The sequence below is a fragment of the Trichoplusia ni genome, chromosome 26 (assembly GCF_003590095.1).
Source record: "Trichoplusia ni isolate ovarian cell line Hi5 chromosome 26, tn1, whole genome shotgun sequence".
NCBI classification, from domain to species: Eukaryota; Metazoa; Arthropoda; class Insecta; order Lepidoptera; family Noctuidae; genus Trichoplusia; species Trichoplusia ni.
This window is the reverse complement of record NC_039503.1, coordinates 1,856,917-1,881,044: the sequence shown is the minus strand read 5'-3', so window position 1 is coordinate 1,881,044 and position 24,128 is coordinate 1,856,917. Positions and strand designations below refer to the sequence as shown.

General features: G+C 35.5%; 3 protein-coding genes across 9 annotated transcripts in view; 2 read left to right on the top strand and 1 right to left on the bottom strand.

The window, feature by feature from the left end:
* LOC113505439 (runt-related transcription factor 3-like) overlaps positions 1–16,711 on the top strand; it is a 51,548-nt gene extending 34,837 nt beyond the window's left edge. For both annotated transcript variants that reach the window (XM_026888114.1, XM_026888115.1), the window contains exons 5-6: positions 13,717–13,845; positions 16,046–16,711. In XM_026888114.1, the coding sequence (XP_026743915.1) occupies positions 13,717–13,845; positions 16,046–16,575 (659 nt within the window). In that variant the 3' untranslated portion in view covers positions 16,576–16,711. The remainder of the gene's footprint in view (positions 1–13,716; positions 13,846–16,045) is intronic.
* On the bottom strand, positions 1,304–7,735 carry LOC113505437. 5 transcript variants are annotated; one of them, XM_026888112.1, is made up of 3 exons: positions 7,269–7,735; positions 6,892–6,964; positions 1,637–6,485 (listed from the first exon to the last, which is right to left on the bottom strand). In XM_026888112.1, exon 3 carries the CDS (start codon positions 5,941–5,943, stop codon positions 2,044–2,046), a length of 3,900 nt encoding a protein of 1,299 aa, XP_026743913.1. In that variant the 5' UTR covers positions 5,944–6,485; positions 6,892–6,964; positions 7,269–7,735; the 3' UTR covers positions 1,637–2,043. The 5 variants fall into 5 exon arrangements, with proteins under 5 accessions (XP_026743914.1, XP_026743913.1, XP_026743910.1 ...); XM_026888113.1 differs by having other exon boundaries at positions 1,304–1,728; positions 6,345–7,734; XM_026888109.1 differs by having other exon boundaries at positions 1,637–6,964; positions 7,269–7,734.
* Positions 16,712–18,490: 1,779 nt separating the features above from the next.
* On the top strand, positions 18,491–24,086 carry LOC113505526 (pre-mRNA-splicing regulator female-lethal(2)D). 2 transcript variants are annotated; one of them, XM_026888277.1, is made up of 5 exons: positions 18,491–18,635; positions 18,751–18,979; positions 22,328–22,452; positions 22,644–22,971; positions 23,048–24,086. In XM_026888277.1, exons 2-5 carry the CDS (start codon positions 18,787–18,789, stop codon positions 23,302–23,304), a joined length of 903 nt encoding a protein of 300 aa, XP_026744078.1. In that variant the 5' UTR covers positions 18,491–18,635; positions 18,751–18,786; the 3' UTR covers positions 23,305–24,086. The 2 variants fall into 2 exon arrangements, with proteins under 2 accessions (XP_026744078.1, XP_026744079.1); XM_026888278.1 differs by lacking the exon at positions 18,491–18,635 and having other exon boundaries at positions 18,733–18,979.
* Positions 24,087–24,128: the final 42 nt, after the last annotated feature.

Here is a 24,128-nt window from a genome sequence, read left to right as displayed (position 1 = left end):
ACTATCTATTTACTATTAGAATATATGTGCTAACTTTATTGACGTAGATTTGAAACGGCGATCTTTTGTTTGTTTATCACAATATACTACAAGTTTTTATTTTTGAAATTACTTCTTTACGTTAAAATAAACAAGAAAGCCTTTTCTGATTTTAAGAAAGGAAATTGTCCTTTTTAAAAACAAAACTTTCATCAGCTGATCAAGGTTTGCGTGAGAAGATTTTTTTGTTTTTAGAATTCCTCTCCCAATTGGTATAAATGAAACTTTATTACTGAGTCTCCTCTGTCCGACAGATTTTGTATTTCTGCTGCTGCTATACCAACAAATACTGAAAATATAGATATAACGGTCACAAATTTAAGGACGGTACCCAAAACATGCACGGAAACCCTCTTTTCGCGTATCCAACTTCACTTGACCGGTTTATATTACGGATGATACTAACTGTTTTAATAAAATCATATTTTTCTTGCACAACAAAAGAACTGTTCTGTTCTTTTTAATAAGGTAAGCGTCTATTTAGTGACGTTGTATGTCTTGCAATTTTATGCAAAACACACTCCTAGTATCTTTCCAGGCTCAAGGCTATCGCTACCTTCGAGTCTTGGGAATACCGATTATTTTATCACATACCGTATAAGGCGGATTTATCTCATAAATATTACTTAGACTCAGAATGAGTCGTGCGCCGGAAAGGATAGGCCGAGCGAATATTTGAGATTGCATAATATAGGCCAGTAAGATCGATATAGCAAAGCCTTTGGGCTTACGTGGTCCTAAAACGTGTGTTATGTTATTGCCGTTTTAGACCAAGGTGATATTAATCATTAATAGTAAATGAAGTTTTCAAATAAGAAGGATTTTTTTAATAGTACCGAAAATGTACTTTAACTTGCCAGAGTTGCATATAAGCATTTAAATAATTACAGCAACATGTAATATTTTATCATTTTACCAAAAGAAGACATGCATCGCGCATTTACTTTCAAATCTCAATTTAGCAAAGAAAAAGAATTATTCATACATATTGTGCAGTAAAAATGACAAAAGAAACATTTACTCGTTTCAAAGCAGACTGGCAACCTACCTTTCACTACCTTACTAAGTTGTGCGTATTGCAGTGAAGTTTGATCCGAATCATGTATTACAGGTACAATATACACAGAATTGAACTGTCGCGAATAAGACTGGCACTTGCCCCGCTCTTTTTTTAATAGTAATCATTAATTATTTGCTTTTACGAATTGCTAATGTAAAAAACTATCGGTGTTAGAAGGGTTCGCTTCAATGAGGCACGGTTGAGTTGCAGATAGATATGTATTGAAATTAGTTACAATGATAATGAATGAAGCGACACGTCGTTGATCTGACACTTATTGCGTTGAAACTAAAGAACTGCGCCGCGCCGCGCCGCGCTGGCTGGCACCCCCCCCCGCGCGGGCGCGGGCGCGGAGCTCGGGCGTTAACAAGCTGGCCCCCTTGGAGCAGGAGCAGCATCCTGGTCCAAGTTCATTGGTAGTGGGCAGAGTCTGTTCCAAGCTCTGCGTAGAGTTCCTGAAGTAGTTGCTACGTCTGCCACCCGGTTGACACCGTCAGTGCCAGGGTAGACTGTGGTGACACGGCCCAGCAGCCATCTGTTGGGCGGCAGTCGGTCGTCTTTGATGACGACCATATCTCCTGGATGTGGTTGTCCTTTGTCTGTACGCCATTTGTTTCGGATCTGCAAATCTGAAACGTACTCCTTGTAATATCGATTCCAGAAATGTGTTTTTAAAGATTGTAGCCGTTTGTATCTGGAGAGCGTATGAAGTGGAGCCTTCTCGACCTGGGGAGCAGGCAGCATAGTTAATGTCCGCCCAATCAAAAAATGCGCTGGCGTGAGTGGAACTAAATCTGATGGATCAGATGAAATTGGAGTGAGAGGTCTAGAATTCAGAATTGCCTCAATTTGAACCAATACAGTGTTCATTTCTTCGTAATCTAAATGAGCCATTGATAATATGTGATTTAAATGTTTTTTAATTGACTTAACCGACCCTTCTGCTACGCCATTAAAATGTGGGCTGTAGGCCGGACTAAATTTGAACTGATTTCATTTTCAGAAGCATATGAAGTAACATCGTTAGATTGATTTCGTAGAAACTTAGCTATTTCGTTGCAAGCGCCCACGAAATTAGTCCCATTATCTGAATATATTATCGCTGGCTTACCTCTGCGAGCAACAAACCGATTTAAGGCTGCAATGAAGCCTTCAGAACTCAAATCGGTCACGAGTTCTATATGCACTGCCCTTACTGCTAGACAAACAAAAACAGCTATGTATGCTTTCTTTAACTGACAGCCACGACCCTTTCTGCTCGCCATCATGATAGGACCAGCATAATCTACAGCTGTATTAGTGAAAGGATAATCTGCTTGCAATCTTTGTATAGGTAGATTGCCCATGATAGGCTGGTAAGTTTTTCCTGCAAATCTGAGGCAAGATATGCAATTCCGAGTTGTTTTTCTACAAAGATTACGACCATTGACTATCCAGTATTTATGACGTAATGTTGATAACAACAGCTGTGGTCCAGCATGTAAAGGAATTTTGTGATAGTGTGCAACTAATATTTTTGTTATGTGATGTGATGCGTCGAGTAAAATCGGATGCTTTGTGTTATAGTCGTAGTGTGAGTTTGATAATCTACCTCCTACTCTTATGACACCTACGTGGTCAATAAATGGATTTAATTTTAAAAGTTTGTCTTTAGGAGACAATGGGCGTTTCTGAAGCAACTGTAAGTATTGTTTACAATATGAATCACTTTGTACTTGTTTGCATAATACTTCCAAAGCAGAATTGAGCTCTTTGACGGTCAATGGACCTGTCATTTTATTACTAGTATGTTGACAGTTAAAGATAAATCTTTTAACGTACGCTACGGTTCGTTGTAATTTACTGAAATCAGAAAATTTCATGAAGTAGTTAACATTGTCACAATGTGATTCATCTGTTGACAAATGACATTGATGTTTAATTTCCGGCAAAGTACTAATGTTTATATTTTGTGGTTGTGTAGGCAACTGCATGTCTGTTTGGTGTAGGAAGTGGGGACCTCCCCACCACAAAAGTGAAGATTGTAATTGTGACGCGTTGAGCCCGCGCGAACCTATGTCAGCCGGGTTCATTTCTGTGGGAATATAGTTCCATGAATTAGGATCAGAATTATTAGTAATCTCATTAATTCTATTGTAAACAAATTGTTTTAAATTTAATTTGCATGTTTTTATCCAGCTTAGCACAATAGTTGAGTCACACCAATAAAATTTAGAGTCAAATTTCAACCGTAATGAATTTACTACCTTATCCATTAATCTTGTAGCTAAAAGGGCGCCGCACAGCTCTAACCTGGGCACAGTGAGCTTATGTTTTAGTGGCGCCACCCTGCTCCTTGAAAGTAGCAGTCGTACTTGTACATTTCCAGTGTCGGAAACTGTACGTACATATACACAGGCTGAAAAGGCCTTAATGGAAGCATCGGAAAATGCGTGTAATTCGACCTTTATGTATGAATCACCCAATACTCTACGAGGAATCTCAATTTTAGTAATTTCGGGTAAGTGTTCAATAAAATCATGCCATTGTGACTCAGCTTCTGCAGGTAACTGGTCATCCCATGTAATATTTTTAGCCCACAGTGTTTGCAGTATAAGTTTTGCCTGTAACATGCAAGGATTAATTAAACCAAGTGGATCGAACACTTGAGCAATAGTGGATAGAATTGTGCGTTTGTTTATGGTTTTGGGTTTTGAAATATTATTTACTGAGAATAATAATGTATCCTTTGTACAGGTCCACAGTAAGCCTAATGTTTTTGCATGATCAACCTTGTTTAGGTTTGATACATCATCTGGTTTGTTGGTTTCACTGATGGTAATATCATCAACGATAGACGGTTTATTAGACCGCCATTTACGTAAATGGAAATGAGCGCCCTCTAACACCTGAATGACGCTTTTACATCTTTGTATTAATGTGTTTTCATCTTCATGACCAGAAATATAATCGTCTACGTAAAAGTCGTGTAAAATTGATTCACGCACGTCTTTGTCAGTGCATTCTTGGCCCAACTGGACTAGACATCTAGTTGCTAGATACGGTGCTGATGCCATCCCGTATGTGACAGTATTCAACTTGTATTGTTTGATTGGTTGGCTAGTGTCTGATCGCCAAAATATTTGTTGTAAACATCGTTGACTATTGTTTACATAGACTTGTCTGTACATTTTTTCTATGTCTGATGTTACTACAAACTTATACTGTCGAAATCGAATTAATATAGTAAGTAAATCATCCTGTACAGTTGGCCCAATGTGCTGAATGTCGTTCAGTGACTTGCCCGTGCTTGTCATAGCTGAACAGTCAAAGACGGTGCGTAACTTTGTAGTGGAACTATCTTCTCGCAGCACACCGTGGTGTGGCATAAAATATGAAATGTTATCGCTGTGTGTAGTTGTGTTTTCTGACATGTGACCTAGAGTTAAATATTCATAAAGAAACTGTGTATATTTTTCTTTGAACTCAGGGTTTCTTTTAAATTTACGTTCCAAAGCTTTAAAACGTATTAGAGCTTGCTGTTTGGAATCGCCTAAGGATTCAGGTGATTCCTTGAATGGTATTGTGACAATGAATTTGCCATCTGGGTGGCGCTTTGTCGTCTGTTTAAAAATTTGTTCACACTCACTCTCACCCTTTGTGTGGATTTGTTGAGTAGAGGGAACTGATTCTAGTTCAAAAAACTTGTCTAAATTCCTTTCAATTTCATTAGTGTTTGAAAAATGGCAATGGACTGTATGTGATTGATTTGTGTTATGTGTAGTTTTATAAGATTGTATTGAGCCTGTGACGAGCCACCCTAATGTTGTTTCAATCAAAGTTGGCTTGTTCTTACCAAGAGCAATATGATTGTTTAGAAGGACATCCCAAAAGATGTCCGCCCCTAGCAACATCTGCACCTCTGACGGTGTTGAGAAACTTGGATCCGCGAGGTGAATGCGAGGGGGAATGGAAAAAGAATTGCAATTAATTTGTGATGTAGGTATCAACTGGGTGATATGTGGTACAACGAAACAATTGACATCAGTTGTATAACCACTGTGTGAGAGTGACGATATTGTGACGTCACATCTTTTTGTAATTTGTGAGGACTGATTGTTCAATCCTTGCACTAACAGAGAAGTGGAATAACTGGGTATCCCTAATTTAATTAGCAATGTTTCTGTGATGAAACTAGATGTGCTTCCATTGTCGAGCAGTGCACGAACCTTGTGTGTGTGACCATGCAAATCTTGTATGTTAATCACAGCAGTAGATAAGAGTACTTGACAGTGATGTATAGATGAGAGTGTGACACTACTTGATGGTGTTTGTTTCTGTTCCTGCACAGTGGGTAAAACGACACAACCTTCTGATGAAGTTGTTGCATTGGGAAACGTCATATTATTGTGTAACATTGTGTTATGACGCTGTGTGCACAGCCTGCAGGAATTAAGCCTACAACGCTGCTCATCATGTCCTGAACGCAAACAGTTTGTGCATAAATTTAATTGTTTGACTCGTTCAATACGCGTCTCAATCGGCATTGATTTGAACTTCGTACATTGGTAAATAGTGTGATTACCCTTGCAAACAGGACATTTAAATTGTGCTTGTTTTTGTGTTTGACTAACTAGGAATGTCTTAGGACGGTTGTGAGTGATATCGCTGTGTCTACGTTGTGTCTGTTGCTGTTTTTTATGCGCTGATGATTCTTCCACGGTTTCTAGTATGTCAGCACGATTCTTTAAAAATGTATTGAAATCATTTAAAGTGGGTAGGTGCGTAATATTATTACGTTCCTTTTCCCAGTCCTGTATTGTAGATGAGTCTAACTTACTAGTCACCATGTGTATAATAATCATGTCCCAGTGTTCGGTAGGTAACTTTAATGTTTTTAAAGCCCTTAAGTTTCTATTGACTGAATCTATTGTGTTTCTTAATGCCCTTGAAGATTCCTCAACTACTGGTTGTATATTAAATAATTCCTGTATATGATTGTTAACTAAAATTCGATCGTTGTGATATCGATCGCATAGTAACTCCCATGCAACATCATAGTTATCTGCAGAGAATTCCAATGATTTAATAATTAACGCTGCATTATCCTTTAATGAATTTCGCAAATAATGAAATTTGTGAATTTTGGGTATAGATGTGTTATCGTGTATGAGTGATTTGTAAGTGTCGTGAAACTCTAGCCACTCCTGATAGCGTCCAGAAAAGATCGGCAATTTGATAGTAGGTAATTTAATGTTTGGCCCACCCGGCTTTCCAGCGTTGGCACCAGAACTCGCCACCGATCCGGTCTCCTGCTCCGCAGAGGCAGCGCTCAGCAGCTCCTGTGCGACCGCTACGCAGCCGAAGTAGCTTGTTTCAAATATTTCCCGTTCCTTGTGCTCATCACCTGGAATTTCCACAATAGCTTCAATATCCGTCTGCACAGAGTCAAACTCGCTGTATAAATCTAATATTTTATTTAAGCGAGCTGTTATTTCAAAAACTTGAATGCTATTAAGAATTTTATTAGGCAAAAGTGTTTCAATGTATGATTTGAATATAGTAAGCTTTGCTTTATAGCTAGCCCTGGTTTTCTTTAGTGATTTAAGATCCATTGTGTAAGAAAATGAATGCAATCAAATCAGTCTCAAACTGTCCAACTGAAAGCGAAGTGATTATAAATTATAATAACTGAAATCGTGAAATGGAAAGAAAAAATGTGCAATACTTAAATTGTTTAAAATGGCAGGCAAGAAAAAAATAGTTGCAGGCAAGCAGCGGCAGAAATCGTGCGAAGCAGAGAGGGTAGGTACAATTAACACCGCGAGTGTCGCGAGTTACGTAGGCCGCGCGCCGGCGCCGCTGACCTTGACCGCCCTCGGTCCGCTGGAATGTTCGAAAAAAAACCGTTAGAAGTTTATAATAGATTACATTGCATTGGTCCAAACCGACGCAACACAGTAAATTAGACCCCTGTAAGAAAGAATTAGCTTACGATTGGGAATATGATTTATGGAAATGACGTTAAATTTGAGAAAAGGGAAATATTCTTTATAATGAATCTGCACACAGTTATGTACGTATGTGAAATTATGATAAATGTTTTCGTTAATAAGAGTAGAAATATTTAAACCAGTAGGTAACGAGAAGGTACTAATTTATAGCGCAATTTTAAATGATTGGAACGGACTCACAAATCCCACACTGCAAACCCCTTATCCTGGTTTCTCGATCCAGACGACGGAATTGTTCTAGGTAGTTTTCAATGTGAATCTTCAAAGTTACTGAGTTATAGGCAGCATAACAGCACAGCGATTATTTCTTGATTGTGCAGTAGCAGATGAGTCACGCCTTTGTCTAAACGCGCCGCGCGGCAACCCGTGTCCCGCTTGACCTCTTCAACGTTTTATACGCCTTTGTGCGCCTCGTCTCGATGTTTTTCTTCCCAAGGCGGCAAAGAGCATATCCGGCTCGAACTTGTTAGAAGGGTTCGCTTCAATGAGGCACGGTTGAGTTGCAGATAGATATGTATTGAAATTAGTTACAATGATAATGAATGAAGCGACACGTCGTTGATCTGACACTTATTGCGTTGAAACTAAAGAACTGCGCCGCGCCGCGCCGCGCTGGCTGGCACCCCCCCCGCGCGGGCGCGGGCGCGGAGCTCGGGCGTTAACAATCGGTACTAGAAAAATGTCGCTCTAAGGTATAATTAATATATTATTAATGAATTAGATAAAGTGACAAAATGTATAAGATCTATTGCGAAATCTACAGCCTTGTTATTCAAATATGAAGAGACCATATAAAGTAATTCAAAAGTATATCTAACCATAAATCTTCTTAACCATAACACTACGGGACCCTAAACACAACAAAATGTGTATAGAAAATGGGTCATTGCCTTCTCGCAATACAATTTTCTGTGAATTAATTACTAAAGGCGTTTGCCGTGAACGACGTGACTCAGGCGCAGATGTCACTGTATTGACGTAAATCACTTACGTAAAGTAAAATGATTAATATAATACCAGTTTATGTGTTTTTATTAAATCTGTATATAATACGGTTAGTGCAGTATTATGTATTGTGACGCGGGAACATGCTATGGAAATAACAAATATGTTTTTTTTCCTTAGAGTGTACGTGAGAATACTCATATTTAAAATTAAGGGGATTATAAGAGTTAATAATTGTTAAACTGGTTTTATTAAAGGTTTGAAGTAACCCCCGTAAGTAAATGACAGCTGTTTAAGCAGTTGAAGGACTGTCATGTGGAAATATAACCTTTTTTAAAACGAACTTTTTTTTAATAACTCACGTCACGTACTTAGTTATAGCTGTATTTACGACACTTGATGTTTTACAAGAGATGCTCTTTACTTTATAATTGTCTCCTCACTTGGACAGTGAATACACCAAGTCCGAGGAGAGACAGGGAGACTTGGAGAAAGTGCCATTTCTGAAGAAGTCTTGTGACTTTCAAGTGCGTAAACTTTTGCAGTAATGCTGGATGTAGAAACAACATATTTTGTGCAAAAGCTTTTACTGTTAATAATTACTTTATTTAAAACTAGTTTTTGCCCGCGACTTCGTCCACGTGGTTAGAAGATTTATATCTACCCTGTTTCCACATTTTCCATTGTATCTTCGCTCCTATTAGCCGCAGCGTGATGATTTATAGCCTAAAACCTTCCTCGATAAATGGTCTATTCAATACAAAAAAAAAATCAATTTGAACCAGTAGTTCCTGAGATTAGCGCGTTCAAACAAACAAACAAACTCTTCAGCTTTATATATTAGTATAGATATAGATTCATTGATTTTGCAGATAATAAAATAATTATATTTTATACTTGCATAAATGTAGATACACAACAGCTACTCCATTTTATACCATATCTGTTGTTAGATCAAAAAGAATTTTCAAATTTACCATCACATGATGTTAACTTTACTTAGTGCTTCATTCTTATTTTAATTAATCACTGGAAAAAATAAATAGTAGTTTATATTCAATAACTGTCATTAGTCATTTCGAATAAAAATTAGTCATATTTGTTATTAAATACTTGTAACCAATTAAAAAATTGTCAATGGTCGTAATAATTGTTCCGGATTTTATTCCGGTATAACCGCTTTACGTCATTTTATCACTTTAGTTAATTACCTACGTAAAGGACAAACAAGATTGCAATTTTCCTAAGCTTGGAACTAAGAAACTGGTTTAAAAAAATGCATATTTAGGTACTCTTTGTCTGATCGCAAATAGTCTTCTATCTGAAGAAAGATAACATAGGCATAATATAATATAATATATAATATAATGTTGGACAATATTCACACAACGCCATCTAGTCTCAAATTAAGCAGAGCTTGTGTTATGAGTACTAGACAACTGATAAACATACTTATATAGTTCTAAATACATACATACATATTATAGATAAATTACACCCAGACACAGAACAAATGATCGTGCTCATCACACAAACATTTGTCCTGGTTGGGAATCGAACCCACGACCTCCGGTATAGCAGTCAGGGTCACTAACCACTAGACCAACAGGCATAAAATAGCTTTGAAAAAGCTGTATATTTTTATATATTGTATGACTTTTTCTTGATTCGGTACTAGTAAACTTCGCTGTATTACCTTATATTCTAAATAATATTAGTCAAATTGTTAACTTTTTGATGTTTCTCCCCGACAAACTAAGGGAGTCAGCATGTTGTTACATGAACTGGGCTCCTTTTTTAAGACGACTAAAAAATCACCGTGTATATTAGATATCCTTACGGAAACTGGACCAAAACCAAAATATATGACATAATCTAAACACTTGAACAACAATTCAAACGATGTAATTACTATGTTAGCCACTTGTGGTTAGCGGGACCAAAGAGTTGAATTGTTAATTAATGCCATGGTTTACAATGTGATAATCACTATCGTATAAATATGTTACTTTTTTCCCGTAGGCTTATGTTGTATTTAGATCAATTGTTAGTGTCTTGAATGTTGTTTGTTTGTTGGTTGAGTTTTTTGGTAAGATTGAGGAAGATCACTTAAGAGTAATGATGAAAAATGGGCTTATGAGCTGAAGGATAATATAAGCTGCCAATTAAATTAGCTGCTGCTGTAAATTAATCAAATTAAAACTTAATTATCCGTTTAAGTATTTCGAAATTGAAGGCGTAATTCATATTGAACTTTACTAAACCATCAAAGTGCCGATGCCTTGGTTTCATAGTCATCATTACCAAATAAAATAAATTCCAAAAGAAAACAATAACGTTTAACAAGATACGATCGACGCATATTCCATTCGACAATAGCTTCTACGAAAGCACCAAAATCGAAGCGAATTTGAATACACGGTGTACGTGCCACGAGTCGTGTACAATAACCAACTCATGCGCATACAAAACTAATACGAATTAACATAATAATGATTTGTTTTATCAGTGTTACTGAGTATAGCGTACTGAGTTAGGGGGCCTACTAACATAACCTAAAGTAATATGTAAGTGTGGGAGTGAGATAGCGCTCTACATGGCGGAGAGCGTCGTCTCTTTTTAACAACAGCAGCAATAAAAGTTTAAGGCGTGGTGAATGTGGTGATACGTTCTTAGGACGACGCGACGCGACGTCGTCGGTCGTGTGCTGTTAGCGACTAATAACGTAAAACAATCACGTTTTGGAAACACCCTTTGACTTGTGCATCATTGTTGAAGCCGTATACAAGATGTACAAGCTTTTTATTTATTTCTTTTTATTTATTATTATGGTGTGGCTTTGTTTGCTTATTGTTGGGTTTTGGAATTTTGACTTAAATAAACTTTTGATATATTTTGTGTGTGTTTAGTGTTTATAATTTAAACTAAACTTATTTATTTTAAAAGAAAAGTTGCCTTATATTTATGGTATTTGTGCAAACTCACAAAACGGTTACCTTATTATAAAAAAAAAACGAATTTAGTCCTTGATTTCAAAAACATTCTACTAAAAGGCACAAAGACACTAAGAACACGCCTCAGTGGATCACAGAAATGCTAGTCTTACGCGGGGATCGAACCCGCAATACGTCGCTTAATGTGGCACTGTGACCTATCCATGTAAAAGAACAAGGGACAAGGGACAATGGGTTATAGTATGTATGAGTTGTATGTAATGTATGAAACACTCGAAGTTTTCGCAGTATGGAGATTTGGCATCAAGCCAAGGTCAAACAGATTTACAAATAATGCACTTTCACCAGGATTTCGATTTAATTAGTCATAACCATGTGTCAGGTTGAATCTGAGAATGTATTTTGAAACTTATAAAATGTATACGGATTTACTGCTCTCCTTAATAGCGTTTCTTTAATATGACTGGCCTAAGAAATATTCGTTATAAATAGGTCCGTTCGATAAAATCAATATAAAAAAAAATAGGACTTTTAATGTTCAGTCATTAACAATCTGCTCCTTTTATTAGTGAACTAGTTAAAGATGAGGCGATGAACCTGAGGCGATGTTTTTGTTGTTACTAGTAGTAATCTGTTAGAAAGACTAGATTCTTTCTTGTCAAATAGAGTATATTCGTATCAACTTTTTGAGAGTTTTGAACCAATAATTCCAAGACTAGCGCATTTGTCCAAGTATTTTTTTATTATTTTCTTCGTCAGTTCATGTTATGAAGCATATCGTAAGAAAAGCCCAATATCCAAAAGCTATTTGATTTTGATTGATCGAAAACCAGCTAGAGTAATTAATTACATTCCTTGCTTACAAGCTAAAGGCAGGTGAAGCAGGCAAAGCCCATAGGGGCAAAGATAAATTATATTTTTAATTATCATATCATATCATTTTTAGCTAGTTGCAATAATTTGGCTTATTTATCTCCATCGTAATCGTTCGTTGACCCGAAATTTGAACATTTAGCGTCATCTCGAATCTCGATATATTTGTTTTAGAGATATAAAAGTTGCGAACATAGATACTAACTAAAATACTTAACTTTCTAATTGACAACCTGTTATGACACAATATTTTTGTTTCCTTTAATTAAATATTGACATTACGAAAGTGTTGTACATAAGGTACGTAAAATAAAACCAAAAACACTAGGTTAACAGATAATTAAAAAAAACGAGCGAGTCGGATTTGAGACACAGAATGAGACAAATTTGCAAAAAAAAAAGATACTAGGAATAGTGGTTATCGTTGTCTCACCCCATTGCCGGACTAGTTTCGGACCAAACAAACAAACAATGTACCTATTTAATGTCACGTCGCCAGTCTAAAGTAGAGGGTTCGAAAAGACAAAGAAAACATCTATTTCCAGGCAGTACACTACGCCGCTGCCACTGTCACCCCGAAAATTATTGATATCTCGTAGTAATTGATATAGTATTAGACAATTAGTATTTCTATACCTATTATCCAGACTAAATTGTAAAAAAAGTTAAAACATTAAAATCGACCCCATACATCTAAGGGTCCATTTAGACGATGCGAGAAATATCATGCACGTTGTAATACATTACTGGCGATCATATGTCACGCTATATATCCGAGCTGGACTACTGCACAATGTATTGCAACTTGCATGGTTTTCTCGCATCGTCTAAGTGGGCCGTAAGGGTACACGAACCTTGACTCTATAAATTCGGCATTGTTTAGCACGCGACCTCACTTTCGTTATTACATCCAGTATGAATCAGCTGGCAATCCCAAGTCGTCACGTCTAGTTCCGCACACGTGACACACATGACAATTACAACATCAATTTATTGACGCCTTAGTAAGTTCAAATAGTGTCATAAAGTAAAAAAAATATAGATTTAATCATCATTTTTACTCTCATTTTGGCTAAGAATGGTAGGTTAGACTAAATAGTCTTTTAAATTGCTTGATTTATTAAGCTATCCGTATCCTATATTCTGTCCGTCTGTCTTCAGACTGTTACATTTACAGAGATGGCTATGCTAGAGCCTGCATTTTGCAACTTCGACTCGCACTTGACCGTTTTTTTTTATGAAAGTGTCAACTATCGCAAGTGATTCATAACATTTACTTGATTATAATTATTATTCAAGTAGCTGTTACTCGGGTTTATCAAAGCATCGCCTTTGTTGTTTTTAAATACCCTTTGCCGGTTAATTTGCTCTAACATAAAAGTACAATCGCTTTTTATCAAAACCGATCTTTTTTCTTTTTGTATAGGTAATTTCTGACAAATTCAAATTTATTATTGCATTTTTTTGTTATTGACAAGAGTTGCTATCAAATACCTACTCATTAAAATATTGGTCTCTGTTCCACCCTAAATTCTTATCTAAACCACAGTGTATACAAATATCCTTCTTAGAATTCAAAGTGAATCCACAAAATTGCTGAAAAAAAAGCTTCTCTTAACGTAACTTAACGTTTCATAATTTTATATAAAATAGCAATTACAGTTTTGTGTTAAGTTAAATGTAAAAAAATATTCAAACATTTGATAAAAAAAAAATATAAAAGGAGCCAACCAAAACTTTTCCAAAAGATATACGCCGCTATCCCCAACAACCCACACATACCTACCTTCCTACCATCTCATTCAACTATAACCTACAAATTCTCTTATAAACGTTCATTTATCTATTTCAGAAACGAGCGGCAACATCCTTGGAGCCAGCGAGTGGAACACAGGCTACCCGTCAACGGCATCCATGTACCCTGCCTACGCCCCCTTGCAGCCGCCATATTATAAGCCTGATCCTATACATATACCTGCAGGTAATTAACATGTTTTGTTGTTTAGACTTTTGCTAAACGATTATAGTTTAGAAGCGTATGAGAGGGAGAAGTGGAAAGTTGGAAAGTGCAATGGAACAGGTCAGACTAGAGAAGAATGGGATATAATAATATTTACCATACACCTATCTAAATCTAAAGGTAGGTGAAATAATGCAGACGATTTTTTTACTTTTAAGTCTTTTCCGTAGTTTAATGAGAATATGGTATACCTACATACCTATTTATTATTTTGTCCCGCAAACACATTACTCGTAAATTCATCAAATTGCAGTGAGTGGAATGTAAAAACTTTGCTTAGACCTAGCGTCCCAAGTTTAATCTCTTAAAATTTAAAACTGTCTAGCGTTATCTATTAATTGTTGTCTTTAGAACCTTTTGTCTCTCTACGTAAATCAAAATTATAAGTAAACTAGCTGTTGCCCGTGACTTCGTCCCCGTGGGTAGAAGATATAAGTTATGATTTATACTTGCCCCGTTTTATTCACATTTTCCATTGTATCTTCGCTCCTATTAGTCGCAACGTGATGGTTTATAGTCTAAAGCTTTCCTCGATGAATGGGCTATTCAACACAAAAAGAATTCAATTAGGACCAGTAGTTCCTGAGATTAGCGCGTTCAAACAAACAAACTCTTCAGCTTTATATATTAGTATAGAAGTATATGTAGATATGTTATAACTAACCCACCTATAAAACTATATGCTATTGAGACAACGAGTAAGTCAATATGTTTAGAGGTTAAATATGCAGAAAGAGTCTTTATTTTAAAGTCCTAAGATCGATATTTGCAATTCATTATTAACTTACAAATTCACTTATTCGCAATAAGTTGTTCTGAATTAACAATCGTTATAAAAGTTACTAATGATTCACTTCACTGCTCTGGAAACGATTCGTTTCATTTTAAATCATCGCGGAAAATATTTGTTAAAATGTAAATTATAATACCACAATGTACATTTAATTAATACGGTTGAATGTGAACGAGGTCGAATATTTAATTATAATATAAATTGTTACTATTTATACTGATTATTTGAAGTACATATTTACTTACTACGAAAAAAAAACTCAGTTTTATTCTATGTGGTTATAATATAGGTAAATTGGCTTCTATATCTACACTCACCATCCCTTTACGTCCGTGTAAAAACAAGATTGCACGATTTTAATGTTCTTCGTACATATGCATGTTATTTAAAAGCCTATTTTTGTGTAGTTTTTGTTCAAATCTATACATTATCGCGAGTGGGACTGGATTGATTTTACAAATAGCAAAATACTCGTATCTTACTTAGTAGACAAACTCATTTATTGCTCCTTTATTGTAAGGCTTTTTTTGAAATGAGAAAGACTAGGGTACAGAGATCTAGTTACAGTAAAATACTGCGGCGTCACTGTCGTTTCTCAAACCCTCTCTGACTTTAGGTCTCTCCCTTAACTCTTTCGCCTTTTCAATATTCGTTAATTACTGTGAATACCTTAATTTAACGTTTATTAGGTAGTTAATAGTGTTGCAATTTGCGTCACACGTTGTTAAATATTGATAAACTAACTTCCTCCATTCATAGCCGTTACCGCGGTAATGGAGCGGTTGACCGCATGATAGGGACAGAACTACACCACATACCTATAATGATTATATAATTCAATAATATTATGAACTAGATACCTGAAAACTAAATTAATTGTTCGGTTTGTTGTGGAAGCCATTATGGGAGCATAATCCTGTTTTCGATCAGATATAATACGTTATTACATGATGCAACGGTTTACTCAGGCGTTACTTTCGAAAATTTCTGTTAATTTGTGGTTTAACTTCCCCAGGCTGTCCTAGTATTAGCTGATCCCAAACTGCCAAACTAATAATAAAGTAAAGTCGCTTTAATAATTTAACTAAGATCTGCTGTTCGCCTCAAAAAAGATTATTAGCAACGCGCTAGGTCCAGGCCTGAAATCCGCAGGGGACGCCATGGTAGATGTTACTAACGTAGTAGAGATAGAGACGTTACAGTCTTATAAATAAGATCAGAGAATCAGTCAAACCTTCTTCGATTCATATAATTTGTTTCACCTTCACCTTCATCTATAGGAGGACTCTTTTTAAAACAAGAAACATGCTAATACCTAGCAGCTAAGATAGATCAAAGATAATAATAAAATGTTTCCTTCTTTCACAGTGCTACCTGAAATCCCGTTGGGCCACACAGACTACAGCGGCTTCCAATCGGGCACCACCGGGTTTGTGAAAGGCAGTCCGAGCGGCACAGGCTCTGCCCTCACCGAGCTCAACACTCCTGCCGCCATGCCCGCGCAGAGATACGACCCCAACTACTACAACTCCTGGCCAAGCAATACCTACAACTATAACAACTATCAATATAACAACATAAACAACAACCCCGCGTGTATACAATCACACACACCTTACATTAATCCCAACCCTCAAATGATCCTTCCCAACCTCTACTCAACAGTCAATCAAAACCAAATACACGTCCATCTACACAGCTCCGGCGATAAACACAACCTAGAACAATGTTTCCCGAGTGAAATCAAAATTAGTGATATAGACGGTGGCATCTCAATAACAACTGAGTTACAAGGGGCAGGCGAGGCCAGCGGCATGGTCCAGACTTGCGAAGCCAGTGATGAGGCCAAACATGGACTCTACGGCGCCGCAAACCAAGAAGTGTGGAGACCATATTGACAGTTCGTTTCCCCAAGCGAACAAAAACATTCTGTTGTACATATTGTGATATAATCTATTTTATGACTCTTGATAATGTAAAGAAATAAATCAAACTAAATTAATGTTAAACATTAATTAGATGTTAATTGTTAAATTAATTGATTAAGTAATAAAATATTAAATTAAAAGAATAAATGTTGTGGTTTCTTTTTCTATTTCAGTATCTCCTATTTTCTTTGTAAATATTCACATCAATTCATAAACTCATTCCTTGAAACATCGTCCACAGTCAGTTTCTGATTTTGAAATTCCCTCTTTTACAACAGATATTAATTATATTATTACAAACCTTACGACTTACCTTGCTTATAAAACAAAAAGATCCGAAATACATACATAGTCCATTTGTTCCGTTTTGAGGCACACACAATATCATAAATATATTTTATTATTATCATCATCCTGATGATGATGATAAAGTGGACTCTAACATTTAAGTATAACACAAAACTGAAACAGCAGCCGAGTTAGTTTTTTTTTTTATTATAGCAGTGTCGCTGAGTCTAACAATACGGGAGTGACAATTTTTTTTATTATAATAGGTATATTATTCGTTACAAAATAGAAAAAATAAGAACTTTACAAGTTAAATTACTGCTCGGGAACGATCAAAATCAAATAAATATAATGAAGTATGAAGGATTGTTACGCGGACGGTGAAACTGATCCAGCATTGTGGTCGCAATTTATCAAGGAGTCGATGTTTCTTTAACGATTATTTTGAACAAAGCTCTGCATGCACTTTACATCAGCCCTCTGTGAAAGAGGGCTTTAGATAGAAACGACTACACACATACTTATTATTATAACGTGTAAGGTTTTATTTATTTTTAATACGAATTATAAAGATTGAAAGTTGTTAATTTGACTACTGTAAGGTTTTATTTATTTTTAATACAAATTATAAAGATTGAAAGATGTTAATTTGACTACTGTAAGGTTTTATTTATTTTTAATACGAATTATAAAGATTGAAAGATGTTAATTTGACTACTGTAAGGTTTTATTTATTTTTAATACGAATTATAAAGATTGAAAGATGTTAATTTGACTACTGTAAGGTTTTATTTATTTTTAATACGAATTATAAAGATTGAAAGATGTTAATTTGACTACTTTCCGATGACGGAACGTTTTTTGTTGGCTGTTGGCGGGTCAACTAATTTTTGGGCGGGATTGATATTATTTTTGAATAGTGCGGAGAGTTATTAAAAAGTACTGTTGATTAATATCACCTAGGTGTTATAACTTGTGTAAAACAATATCGATTGGAAAAATAAACAGTGTAATTTAAGTACAGTGTGGAGTTTGATTCGATATAACCTGTTATAAACGTATATTTTAACTGGTAGTCTTTTTATTTCCCGCCTCGACAAACGTCTCAAACTCCATAAAAATATTAAGGGAATATTTCATATGATAGATATTTCACAGAGGGCTGATGTAAAGTGCATGCAGAGCTTTGTTCACTTCCCTAGTATCTCATTTTTTAGGAAAGCCTTGTCTGAGTTTTTTATATTCTTCATTCCCCTTTAGAAGTACTAATAAGTTTTTTATGATTTTTTTCTATAAAAACCGATGACGTATGATGGACAGTATGAACCGTAAATAGTAACTTCTGAACCGTATTCATTACTCACCCAACACTATTAATGTTGCCAGTATAAAATCGCCTAAGAAATAGAAAATAAAGTGACATTTTGCTCACATTTATTAATAAACACAATACTAGTGGTTTGTTAACAAACAAGATGCATTTAAGTATATGGTGCGAAATTGTATTTCTTGATTAAATAAATAAAGGCTTGCTTCGATCAATACTATTATTTCCTTAAAAGTTAAATCAAAATTATATTTATTCACTGGTCACCTTGAACTGGTATGTGATAAAATGGCGTCAGTCGTGTTTCGTTTGATGACCTCGTAAAATAATAAAGATAGTTTTTAGTGTAATACAGTTATTGTAAATAAGAGTTTTTCCTATTTTAAGTTAAGCCCCAGTTTTAACACTAATTACTGTAAGTAACTTAGTCTCTCGTTCATCCACAGTTTTCATTGCTACAGGTTTCTGATAACGACGGAGAAATGCAAATGAATCTCGATGTAGGATTAACTGTGATCATTTGCTTGCAGTCGAAAAGGGCCTCTTAACGTAATAGTAAGAGTGAAATGTCCGAGGAGACAGAGCGGCACGGCGAGGGGTCGTGTGAAGGCGGCGCAGGTGGCGGAGGCTCGAGCGTTGCACGCGTGTTATTGACCCCACACCAGCTCGACGCCGCCTCGGCCGAGTCACTCCGCGCCTCGTGGAGAAACCAGGACTTGTACATTGATCATCTCGAAACTTTGAACAAACAGTTGGAAGGTATTTAAGAAAGTTACATCGGCTTGGTAGCGCCAGGTCGGCGACGTACGACCCGCGAGTTGTTATGTTAATCTCTATATCGACAATACTTTAACTAAAATTAACTAGTGATACTGTTATGACATGATATTGAAATGTTACTGTGATAATAAAAATTGTTTAGTTATAAAACGGAATGTGGTACGGGGTGTATTTAGGTGTTATAAGTTTATCAAAAGGTGAAGACGAAGAAATGGTGTTTTGCTGTGTAAGAGAGGTGCCAGTGGAGTGTTCAGTGGAAGTGCATATGTCGGCACAAGGCCGTGTGGTGTCTCCAGGTGCACCTGGAGCTGTGTGCAAGTTCAGTGGTGTTGTTCTAGACTCGGCAACAGAAGATGTTGCCCAGTTGCCCGCTCTTTGTCTACATAAAAAAGTAAATATATTTTTATCACTTCTTTTGCTGTATAGATAAGATTTTATTTTGTACATGCTTTATTATCTTCTGTCTTCAAGTATTGTAAAATATTATTATAAACTTAGTTTATATTATTAACATATAATGTCTGTATTACAATGGTTTTGTTTGGCAATCCTTAAGCACTTATTATTTGATTATTCTTTTGCTCACATGACTAACTAGCAGGAGATGTATTAAATGAGTGTATGAACAACTTTAATAAATATGCAGTAAAAAAAATATCAAAAGTTTCTAAGAATGTGTTATATTTAAACTATGATTGTAACCTGCTTAAAATGGTAATAACAGTCTATAACATTATGCCAGCTTTAGACTAATGTTCTTTATTGCTACTCAGCTTTGAGTCATTGCATGTTACTCATGATTAACAGGATCATGTCCATAGCTTCTCACTAGAAGACTAACACATCTAAACTTCTTCGTAATTCTTTCTAAATGTTTCTGAATAATGTCTTGGTACATATACAAACTTTTGTCATACATCATACTCTGTTATATTTTGTTTTAATTGTTAATGTGACTACATTTATCAAATCAAAACACACAATGTTTACATTATCAAAACATTTGATTGCTCTTGTTGTTACTCAAGGAAATCTGTGTCAGTTGTAATTAATGTCGAGCAAATCATTACATACCTGTTTACATAGCTTCATGGTGTCTGGGTGTTTATTATAAATGTGTCCTTATTTCCATTTCTGATACAGGTTTTACAAGTTTGAAAAAAAAAACATTAATTATGAATTAACTATAATTTTGTTTATACATGAAATATATACTCAATACTGTATGTACTTACTCAAATCTTGTGATATTACTAATGTATTTTTAAAATCATACCTTATTATGTTTGCCATACATATTAGAGCCTACATGACTAAAGTATTTCATACAGATGACTCATTGCATTGTGTTACATAGAATTTTTAAACATATTTTCTATAAGACAATTACTAACTATATGTTTCAATAAAGCCCTTCTCAAAATCAGCAACTATTTAAGAAATAGAACATTGAAAAAAAATGTCCTTAAATTTTGATTCTGGTGTACACAAATACTTTGTAGCGCACAGTTGTTCATTTCGAATATTATTAGAGTTTGATTTTATAATTATTATGTTAGGTATGTGATTGCCAAATTTTTACATTTCAAGTTATAAAAATTAAAAAAAAAATAGTTGATACTTTTGGTTTATTCTTGGTCTCTAGTTGACAACTCAGGCAATGGTCAGAGATAAAAATAATAAAAGAAATATAAATAATTCAACAATAATACAAGTAAAGCAATTCTTTTATTGGCTAGTAAGTCAATTAGAAAATTTCTGGATTCTGATTTTTTCTTTTTTACTCATGATTAATATTACCCTCTTATTCCTTAAGTTTTCAACTGCTATAACCAATAAACCATCTGGTTATGTAAGGTATTTTTTTTTATGTTCTTTTTAATTTAGGCAAATCAATCTTGTTAGGCTGACTGTTAATACTTCATGCCTTAGCATCATTCATGTCCTTACGCCATGGCAGTGTTGTATCTAACTGTAAACCAAGAATAGTTTCTTAATCCATCAAGTTATAGGAACAGTAAAGGTGTGAACGAAAAATGAAGAAATATCAATGTTCTAGGCGGCATAGGAATCTCTGAAAAACAACTTCAACTTTAAAAATAAAACCATGAAGCTCTTCTACAGGGTATTTAAATATATTGGCCATGCTAGCTTTGTATGATATTTAGGGACATCTACAACATAAATAACAAGTTTTATTTGGTATTTTGAGATTGGTTTAAGAATCTATAAATTACTTTAGTAATTGACATTGCGACATTTGTGAGATGGGTATTCTGATAATTGAAAACCTGAACTACCTGTTTTCACAAACAATTTCTGTTATTGCTACAGAAAAGCAGACAAATACAAGTGCTAGTGACTCATCTAATGCTGTTAATAGAATCTATGATAGTCCTGCTCATCAAAAAGGCCAATGATTCCACTGTCATGCAGACAAGATCATTATTCAAGTTACTTGCCAAAGACTGAAAATTCTAGGTATTTAGTACACCAATGAAACCTAATTTTGTAGTACCTGTTGCATTTGTACAGTGTTTGCTTATTGAAAAGCGTGGAAACAAGAGTCCTGATGTAATCTTAAAAACTACAAGTCCATTTCACCTACAACTGTTATAGTCGAACCTTGTTGTAAACCAGAGCCTTGTTCTTTTTTTACAATTTCAGGGATGTATTACATTACATTTTATACCATATTATGGCTTTCAATTGCCTAGTTTAAACATTTATTCTAGTATGGACCAGTTGCCTTTTTTGTCTTTATCTGCTGAGTGCTTCCAGTTTTCACTAGGTATTCAACCGCATCAATAAAGCATGCATCGAATATTTGCTAAGTATTTAACAAATTATTTCGATTTATTCCATTAAAAAGTAAAAAATCATGTAATTTCAATGATATCAATGTTTTGTCTTACAATTCTGAAAAAAATATATTTTTATATACTATTCTTCAAACTAAGTATGTTCACAAAATGTTAAAATGTTTGTATAATTTAGTTAAGGTGTTGTCGATTTATTGTAATGTTTTAAAGAAATATCTAAAAGAGAAATGTGTAACATTTTGTCTCCAATTCATGTTGCTTTATGATAACCCAGACATTATCTTATCCATTCTGAACTATAAAAACATCTTATGTAGTTGACAAGATGTCATGTGCTTAAAATATTGATTTCCAATACAGAAATGAATGAAATGTTTAGGTACATCGTTATGAATATACGTAAAACTGTATGTCTCTCGCTCGGATATTAGTTTTAGATTAGCTGCTGTATAAATGGCATCTTTCTTAATATAATTTCATTAATTTGTCTAATTCATATCTACAGGAAGCTTGGAAAAGGCGAAAGAGGTAGAAGATAGGATAAAACAGCAATATGCCGAGTCCCAGCACAGAGAAAAAGTGTTAGTTAGAAGGCTAGCTGCTAAAGAGCAAGAGATACAAGATTATGTTGTGAGTATTAATCCATTGTAAAGTTACATTCAAGATTCGATAAAAACAATACTTGGACTTACCTTATCGACATCAATCAAAACATCTTGTCATCACATGTCGGAAGCCTTAATTCATAAAAATAACAGATCAACATGTACATGTCTATGACATTGAATGTTTTCTGTAATAGGTGCATTTCCTTTTTCCAGAGTCAAATAACTGAACTGAAGTCATCACACGCAAGTCTCAACGGCAGGCCGACGCTTTTAGATCCAGCTGTTAATGTACTAATTTTAAGGCTTAAACAAGAATTAACTTCGACTAAAGCGAGATTAGAAGAAACTCAAAACGAGCTCTCAGCGTGGAAATTTACGCCCGACTCGAACACTGGCAAGAAACTTATGGCAAAATGCAGGCTGTTACATCAGGAGAACGAAGACTTGGGAAGGATGACGTCGAGCGGTCGGATAGCTAAGTTAGAAGGCGACCTGGCCCTCCAGAAAAGTTTTAGCGAAGAAGTCAAAAAGTCGCAATCAGGTCAGTATGATTCTCATTTTTGCAATTCTTGACTGTGTCTATGAATACAAGACTAACATAGTATTAATGATTGCAGAACTGGACGAGTTCCTGCAAGAGCTGGACGAGGATGTGGAGGGCATGCAGAGCACGGTGCTGTTCCTGCAGCAGGAGCTGCGCGCGTCGCACGCGCACGTGAACGGCGGGCGCGCGGCGTCGCCGGAGAAGCGCGCCTACTCGGGCAGCGACTGCAGCGAGCCGCCCGCCGGCAAGCGCCGCCGCGCCTCCGTGCTGTCGCTCGACTACAACGAGGACGACGACCCGCTCACCGTCACCAACGGCGACGCCGACTAGCGCAGGACCTCGGTGTTCGCCTACAGAACACGACGCTTCCCTATGAACTAGTGAAACTTGTGAAACGCTATCGTATCTATTTAGCCCTACGGCCATTTCGTTGACTCGAAATTATTATCGATGAATATCATTGTGAGTGATCATTACTGTCCAATACTGACGTGAAACGCTGGTTCTGTGTCTAATCACTCATTTTAAAAACATGTGAAATGCTTATTTATTAGCATATAAAGTGTATTCTTTAAAATCTATGTACTTTCATTAGAAGACATAATAAATAGACTAATATGTGTCATTTCCATTGACAATTAATTGGTGATGATTGTGTCTGTCGTGAAAATGAGACTAAAGAAACATTTGGTAAAAGCATAGTTTGCGTTTGTATGCACAACCATGGACCATGTGATCAGATATTAGTGAATCGTTTTTGACATTGTTTTTACACTGAAATATTAAGACTAGACGCTGCATTGACAATTTTATAATTTATTTATAATAAGTGAATTAATTGTGATACTTATTAGAGAGGCCCAATGATATATGGATAATGCAATGAATTGTGTTGCGAGAATTAAATGTTCGGTGGCATTTATTTTATTTACATGCCCGAGAATGATATGAGGTCGAGTTATCGGTAGCAATAATATGGAACACCATGCCTAATGTTTTAATAATTGTCACGTTTTTAATAAATTTATGTGAGTTTCAATGTGAAATGTTTCTATTTTCAAATTACAATGATTGTATATAATAATGTTAATAAACATATATAACTTGCATCATCTTTGGCGTATTATTTATGTAAAAACTAATATTATAAACAT